Genomic DNA, 7,890 nt, shown 5'->3' on the forward strand with positions numbered 1-7,890 from the left:
GTCAAATACTTTACAGATCTTTTCCTCCATTTATTATGTCTAGGGGGCAAAAACTCAAATCAAAATTGAGTCACATATAAAAACAATTCATATCGAAGATCTGAAGTGAAGTTTTCTTTGCTTGTAATAACTCCTCTTCAGATCTCACTGTTTCAAACGCTTACATGTATGCAGTGCGATCTAAGTCAGTGGGCTACATCTTACACATTATCTTACTGTCATCCTACAATGAGGCAGACAAATGCTGCCTTAATTAACTTGTTTTATGTTAAAATTATGTTTTTAAGGAAGAGCACAAAATAGCTAAACCAAATCTCCACTACTAAAAAAAATCAATGTATGTGCTAAATATACAGAGATGATAGGGTTCCATTAAATCATGTCTACAATGAGATTATACGACACTGTTGTTTGTAACCATCAAATATTATGTTAAGAAGAGAAAATAAAGATAGATTCTTACTTCTCAGTCCGGGAAATCTCCTCTGACAACAAAAAACAAGATTGTATAATGTTAAATCAGGAGCTTCATTTTCACAATTGTTTTTCTAGTCTTACTCTGACTCTCTGTGATGTTTGCATAAGAAGTCTTCAAGATGCCCAAATGCTTGTTCTCACTGCTTTCACATCAAAACCAGCTGACATCCCCACAGTCCCCTCTCTACCCTCACCCCACCCCACCCCACCTCACTCCTGCTGACGTCTGCGACAGTGGGTTTAAATTTAAATGCACCGCTTTAACATTGCTAAATACTCCTATTGCCACTGAAACCGATGGTTCTTTCAATATTGTCGAACTTGCAGCTAATGTTGAATTTAATTTGTGAGCAAAATCAGGCATCCCATCAGGCTAACTGAAAACCAACTAAAATTATTCCTGAAGATGCAGAATAAATTTAATGCAATTATTGTGTTTTTTAGTACTACCACTACTGTTTTAACCGCGTTTCCATCAAAGAAACACGTGTGTTCACCTCCAGGAGGAACAATTTCTGGATTTCCATCAACCTGCCCGGACACAGTTTCCGTTGCACTGGCTGTATGTTTGTTTCCTGTAGGAAGCATGAAGTAGCTACCAACGGACAACGGGTGGACATCTCGTATTATTCTTTAACACATCTAACTCAAAGTGGACCTTTCCTCAGTCAAGATGTCTCGGGGCTCTATCGAGATCCCTTTACGGGACACGGATGAGGTAAAACTCGTCTAATATGTGCATTTGATTGTGTTTGCTTGACTTACATTTAACGTTACGTTTCCTCGCTGTGCTACTAGCCGTTAATGCTAACGATATCGAGCATCAGCTATGGTTTTTCTTTACACCACAGCGGAGTGTTTAATGTAGAGTCATGTCAGCCTGAGATGTTTAGGTATTTGCAAGTCGACCCGGGACGTAAACGTCAGTTATGTTCGGAGCAGCGAGTACAGAAGTAACGTTTAGCTATCAAACGTTACTCACGTTACTGTCTGCAGGAATATGAGAGCGGGTTCTGATGCAAGTTAGCAGCTCGGTTACTGTGATGCTTTCTGTCAATGAAGCAATCTACAATCCAACGGTTACAGTATCGTAAATCTAAGAACTTTAAAATGAGTTTACACATGTTATCATATGGCTATTTAACTGCAGCAGCATCATTCACAGCAGTGGATATAGTCATCACAGTATATACAAAGTCTACATGTGTATATACATCAATGGATATTAAAAAACAGACAGTTTTGGCTAATCCAGTGAATTAAGTTGTTGATGCAAAAGTCATGTCAACGTCCAATAATTACATAAAGCACCGATCACCCTCAGTAGCCTAACATACCCAGAGATACTGCATTGATAGCTACCACAGTATAACGATATTGTTAAAACTCTTGATATCTTCTCACAGTATGCATCATTTCATTGTCGTTCATGTCTTAAATGATGCATGGATTAAGAGTTTTGTCAGACTTGATGAATACTTTGTATGCTGCAGGTTATCGAGCTTGACTTCGACCAGCTGCCGGAGGGAGACGAGGTCATCAGTATCCTGAAGCAGGAGCACACACAGCTGCACATATGGATCGCTTTGGCGGTGAGTCGGTGGTTGCATTTTTTTTTTATCGTTACCTCGACTTGAACATAATCCAGATGTAAAAGTTCACTTCATCCCATCAGTTGTAACAGTGTGCACTCCGTCGTGTTTCAGTTGGAGTACTACAAGCAGGGCAAAACAGAGGATTTTGTCAAGCTGTTAGAAGCGGCTCGTATTGATGGAAACCTCGACTACAGAGACCACGAGAAAGACCAGATGACCTGTCTCGACACATTGGCAGCTTACTATGTCCAGCAAGCACGGAAAGAGAAGAACAAAGATGCCAAGAAAGAGCTCATCACGCAGGCCACGCTGCTCTATACAATGGCAGACAAGATCATCATGTATGATCAGGTAAGAAAGAATTGATGCTGAGTGAAAACCGCTATTTCTCCACTAATTCTGCAAGTGAATACAACATGCTCTTGGCTCACTCAGAACCATTTGTTGGGACGAGCCTGTTTCTGCCTGCTGGAAGGAGACAAGATGGACCAGGCTGACGCTCAGTTCCACTTTGTCCTCAATCAGTCCACCAACAACATCCCTGCTTTGCTTGGCAAGATCATTATTAACAATAAAACATCAATCTTGACCACTGTGATTGATTTACTACTAATAATAATAATCACGTGGTTGTTGTTCAACAGGTAAGGCTTGCATCTCCTTCAATAAAAAGGATTACAGAGGAGCACTGGCATACTACAAAAAGGCTCTCCGTACAAACCCCGGCTGCCCAGGTAAACACGTCACCTGTATCCTCCTCAAAACAGAACCCTGTAAGACACGTGTTGCAGATCATTCCTCATCTTCTGTCTCTTTCCAGCTGAGGTGAGGCTGGGGATGGGCCACTGTTTTGTCAAGCTCACCAAACTGGAGAAGGCTCGTTTGGCGTTTGGCCGAGCCCTGGAGCTTAATTCCAAATGTGTGGGAGCTCTTGTTGGTTTGGCGGTTTTAGAGCTCAACAGCAAGGAGGCCGATTCCATCAAGAACGGAGTGCAGCTCCTGTCGCGGGCCTACACCATCGACCCCAGCAACCCCATGGTGCTCAACCACCTGGCCAACCACTTTTTCTTTAAAAAGGTAGTGACTAGTCTAGTTTATCATTGAAATACTTAGTAACTAACTACTACTCAACAAGTGTCTGTCGTTTAACTGTTATTCACACCTGTGTGTGTCTGTTTTTTTCATCAGGATTACAGTAAAGTGCAACATCTGGCCCTCCACGCTTTCCACAACACAGAGGTTGAGGCCATGCAGGCTGAGAGCTGCTACCAGTTAGCTCGCTCATTTCACGTGCAGGTAAGATCGGAACCGATCCTGAGGCAAGTTACTATATTCATTTAGTTATCAATGTACATCTCTGATATCTCTCTTTCTCCTCAGGAGGACTACGACCAGGCCTTTCAGTATTACTACCAGGCCACTCAGTTTGCCTCGTCCACCTTTGTGTTGCCCTTCTTCGGCCTGGGGCAGATGTATGTGTATCGCAGGGACAGAGAGAATGCGGCACAGTGCTTCGAAAAGGTTTTAAAGGCCTACCCCAACAACTACGAAACGATGAAAATCCTGGGGTCTCTCTATGCTACATCTGACGATCAGGAAAAGAGAGACATCGCCAAAGTACGTGTCGTGTGCAGATGATTGAAATCCTATGGCTTATTGAGACGTTTACTAATCTGTCTACGCTAGATGCTAGTTAACGCGTCACTGTCTTTGTTCCCTAGGGCCATTTGAAGAAGGTAACGGAGCAGTACCCAGATGATGTGGAGGCGTGGATCGAGCTGGCTCAGATTCTGGAGCAGACTGACATTCAAGGAGCGCTGTCTGCATACGGCACAGCCACCCGCATCCTGCAGGAGAAGGTGCAGGCTGACGTTCCCCCCGAGATCCTCAACAACCTCGGGGCTCTTCACTTCAGACTGGGCAACCTTGGAGAGGCCAAGGTAGCTGTCAATATACAGTACAGCTTGTATAAACGTATCACCCTAAAATAGCTGCATTCACCTGGGAAGTCATTGGATATACAGTACATTGACATGTCTCTTTCATTGGGGTATTTAAAGTAATTTTGTATACACAATCATGCAGTGGGCAGAACACTGTACATCAACAATGGGTCGTGTCTTCTCTCCTACAGAAATACTTTCTTGCGTCTCTCGAGCGGGCCAAAGCTGAAGGAGAGCACGACGAGCATTACTACAACGCCATTTCTGTCACCACGTCCTACAATCTGGCCCGCCTGTACGAGGCGATGTGTGAATTCCACGAAGCTGAGAAACTCTACAAAAACATCCTGAGAGAGCATCCTAACTATGTGGACTGTAAGCATGCAACATTATACAATTTATTAAAAAAAAAAAAAAGGGGGAACAAGAAGAACAATGTTTGTACTCTGTGAAGACTCGCTTGAATTTTTGGTCAACAGGTTATCTGCGTCTCGGAGCGATGGCTCGCGACAAAGGAAATTTCTACGAAGCCTCCGATTGGTTCAAAGAGGCCCTACAGATTAATCAGGTACTTTGTCACCTGTAGTGTGACTACAATAACGTCCGAATCCAATAAAAATCAGATGCTGTCGACCTCTCTTCAACATCATCTGATGTTTGTTCTTCTTGGTGCAGGACCACCCGGATGCCTGGTCCCTCATAGGGAACCTTCACTTGGCCAAACAGGAATGGGGACCGGGTCAAAAGAAGTTTGAGCGTATTCTGAAGCAGCCGTCCACACAAAACGACACGTACTCCATGCTGGCTCTGGGTAACGTGTGGCTGCAGACTCTGCACCAGCCCACAAGAGACCGGGAAAAGGTGCCGTTCAGTAACCGCCTCACTTATTGTGTGATGGAGCTCTTGTACTTGTTTTCTCTGAAGTTGAATAAGTGAAGGGAAATAATAGGTCTTCAAATGTTTTTTGTTTTTGTTTTGTTTTGACAGGAAAAGAGACACCAGGACCGAGCCCTGGCGATATACAAACAAGTCCTGCGAAATGACTCCAAGAACCTCTACGCTGCCAATGGCATCGGTCCGTCGAGTTTTACTTATTTGACTTTATATTAGTTCTACTTTTTTATGTATGAAGTATTTCACATAAATGCCTCGTGTCCAGGTGCCGTCCTGGCCCATAAGGGCTTCTTCAGAGAGGCTCGTGACGTGTTTGCGCAGGTGAGGGAGGCCACAGCAGACATCAGTGACGTCTGGCTCAATCTGGCTCACATCTACGTCGAACAGAAGCAGTACATCAGCGCTGTGCAGATGGTAAAGGCCTCACTTGTGATGACTTCTAAAAAAAAACATGATCGTCGTTGTCCTGACAGTTGAGTATTGTATTCTGCTCTACAGTACGAGAACTGCCTGAAGAAATTTTTCAAATACCAGAACACTGAGGTGCTGCTGTACCTCGCAAGGGCGCTCTTCAAATGTGGCAAACTCCAAGAGTGCAAGCAGATGCTGCTGAAGGTAACGCGAAGGGAAAACAATGAAAGGCTTTTTATCTTCTGCTACAATATGAGGGGAGTCTAGCTTTGTCTTTCTGATGTGTTTCGGACAAGGCCCGTCACGTGGCGCCCAGCGACACGGTGCTCATGTTCAACGTGGCCCTGGTGCTTCAGAGACTGGCCACTCTTGTGCTGAAAGATGAGAAAAGCAACTTGAAGGCTGTGCTCAGCGCTGTCAAAGAGCTTGAACTGGCTCACAGGTACGAAGCTTGATTTCTACTTCCTCCTCCCAGTCTGACCCTCCGGCTGCCCTAATCCTGCAATTGTATCGCCTCCTCCCACAGGTATTTCAGCTACCTCTGCAAGGCTGGAGACAAGATGAGGTTTGACCTCGCTCTGGCTGCTTCTGAGGCCAGGTCAGTCTGAATCTATTATTTTCATCACAGCTAATTCTTTTTTTTTTTTTTACCTCAAAAGCAGTTTAAGCTTCAGAGATATTACATTTCTTTTTTTCAAACCTAATGCTTTGGTGGACGTGTTGTGGGGTTGCAGGCAGTGCTCTGACCTGTTGAGTCAGGCTCAGTACCACGTGGCGAGAGCCAGAAAGCAGGACGAGGAGGAGAAGGAGCTTCGGGCCAAACAAGAGCAGGAGAGGGACATGCTGCGTCAACAGATGAAGAAAGAACAGGTACTAATGGAAGCTTTTTGGTAGCTACTGATCATGACTAGGTCTCTACATTTTGAGCTACACTTCTAATTAATCGGTTGGCTTGTCATCCTCAAACCTTGTTAGACGGATAAGCGGAACAAAGTGGTGGAGGAACAGAAGAAGCTCCTGGAGCAGAGAGCGTTGTACGTGGAGAAGACCAAGGGCCTGCTCAGCTTCGCAGAGGGGTCGAAGGAAATGTCCAAAGAAAAGAGGAAGAGCGGTGGACGCGTGAGTGTCTGATAACAAACTCATCAGCAGGCCAACTTGCACAGAATGCAGTATAGATAACACACTTCATCTTTTTTATTTATTTTTTAATCTTTAAGCGTAAGAAAGGAGACTTGGATGAGTTTGTCAACGACGACTCTGATGAGGACCTGCCAATGAAGAAGAAGAAGAAGAGAAGGGGCGGCAGTGGCAGCGAACAGGATGACGGTGCGGACGGAGATAAGTCCCGCAAGAAGAGGAGGAAGTGAGTCTGTCACCGACGTTTATTTATTCAGACGGCTGAACGAGGCGCATAAGATACTCAGCCAATTTTGTCTTGCATTACAGACCTGCCAGTGATGGCGAGGAAGGAGGATCACGACCCAAGAAGCAGCGTCGACCTAAAGAACGCAAGAGGATTGATAGGGTCCGTCCTTTGAGTTTTCTTTGTCCTGTTCTTTTGTTATTGAAATTCTTTTTGGCCTGGTTTTCTATAAATGTTGACGTCTTTTCATCACTTTTAGTCACAGGCTGAGCGTCTGCCACCGTCTCTCAAAGGAAAGATCAAGTCTAAGGCTATCATCTCCTCTTCTGAGTCCTCTTCAGATGAGGATGGCCTGAAAATAGCCGAAGACAAGTAAGAGCATTAAAGTTTAAATGAGGCTTTACACTTATTACATCAGAAAATTGATGAGTGCACTTTCTCCCATACAGACAACAAAGAGACAGCGGTTCAGGATCTGATGAGGGCGGCCACAAGAAGCGGATTGCGTCCGACAGCGAGTCGGATGGAGGAAAGAACCGCTCTGGCAGTGAGGCGGGCAGCCCTCGGCGCTCTGCAGGCTCAGACAACGATGACTCTGGCAGCGACCGTCCAGTGAAGAAGAGGAGGGTGCAGCGGCAGTCTGACTCGGAGCAGTCGGACAACGAGAGCAAGAGGAGTCGGTCCGGATCCGACGACGAGTCCCGGCCTGGTTCGCCCGCCGCAGCGTCGGACCGGGGATCAGATAGGGGATCTGATGCGGGATCAGACGTGGGCTCCCCGCGCCGCTCCGACAACGAGGGCTCCCCGCGCCGCTCCGACGAGGGCTCCCCGCGCCGCTCCGACAACGGCTCTGAACAAGGAGCTTCCAACAACGATAGCGATTAATTCTTCCTCAGACTATTCCCATGTAATACTGAGAAAACGCTCTACATCTGCATTTTTTATTTTCTATTAAAGCAGGGATTTCTGTCTGTGCGATATCTGGGAATTAGCCTAAAATTGTGTAGTTATTTTTTGTTGGCCCAGTATTCTTGTGCATTACTGGAAATGTCTTTTCACCGATTGTTTTTTGTTAAAGACAGATGAAATGGTTTGAAGTAAACTAAAGGCTCAAACATCTATTTTCTATCAAAGCTGGTCAGATGAGACACTGACCCTAAATGAGAAGATGCTTCAACAAAATGTAAAATAAAAAAAAAAAAGTGTA

The 7,890-nt window shown here is 45.1% G+C and overlaps 1 protein-coding gene across 1 annotated transcript; it reads left to right on the forward strand.

Moving 5' to 3' along the window:
* Nucleotides 1–1,049: 1,049 nt before the first annotated feature.
* Nucleotides 1,050–7,890, forward strand: ctr9 (CTR9 component of Paf1/RNA polymerase II complex). The gene is made up of 23 exons (XM_076109791.1): nt 1,050–1,195; nt 1,971–2,069; nt 2,184–2,423; nt 2,508–2,625; nt 2,717–2,806; nt 2,893–3,149; nt 3,261–3,368; nt 3,453–3,689; nt 3,794–4,012; nt 4,207–4,390; nt 4,495–4,583; nt 4,691–4,876; nt 5,003–5,090; nt 5,175–5,323; nt 5,408–5,524; nt 5,617–5,762; nt 5,847–5,918; nt 6,055–6,190; nt 6,296–6,439; nt 6,538–6,683; nt 6,767–6,845; nt 6,943–7,055; nt 7,133–7,890. The coding sequence occupies exons 1-23, from the start codon at nt 1,151–1,153 to the stop codon at nt 7,566–7,568; spliced, it is 3,498 nt and encodes a 1,165-aa protein (XP_075965906.1). The 5' UTR covers nt 1,050–1,150; the 3' UTR covers nt 7,569–7,890.

This window comes from Anarhichas minor, unplaced genomic scaffold (genome assembly GCF_050575085.1).
Source record: "Anarhichas minor isolate MPS153535 unplaced genomic scaffold, ASM5057508v1 ptg000042l, whole genome shotgun sequence".
NCBI classification, from domain to species: Eukaryota; Metazoa; Chordata; class Actinopteri; order Perciformes; family Anarhichadidae; genus Anarhichas; species Anarhichas minor.

Bases quoted from the DNA above. Each gene is read 5' to 3' on its own strand.
- ctr9 (XM_076109791.1), top strand. From the start codon at position 1,151: ATGTCTCGGGGCTCTATCGAGATCCCTTTACGGGACACGGATGAG. The intron at 6,440-6,537 runs GTGAGTGTCTGA...TTAATCTTTAAG, and splicing joins AGAGGAAGAGCGGTGGACGC to CGTAAGAAAGGAGACTTGGA. The intron at 6,684-6,766 runs GTGAGTCTGTCA...CTTGCATTACAG, and splicing joins TCCCGCAAGAAGAGGAGGAA to ACCTGCCAGTGATGGCGAGG.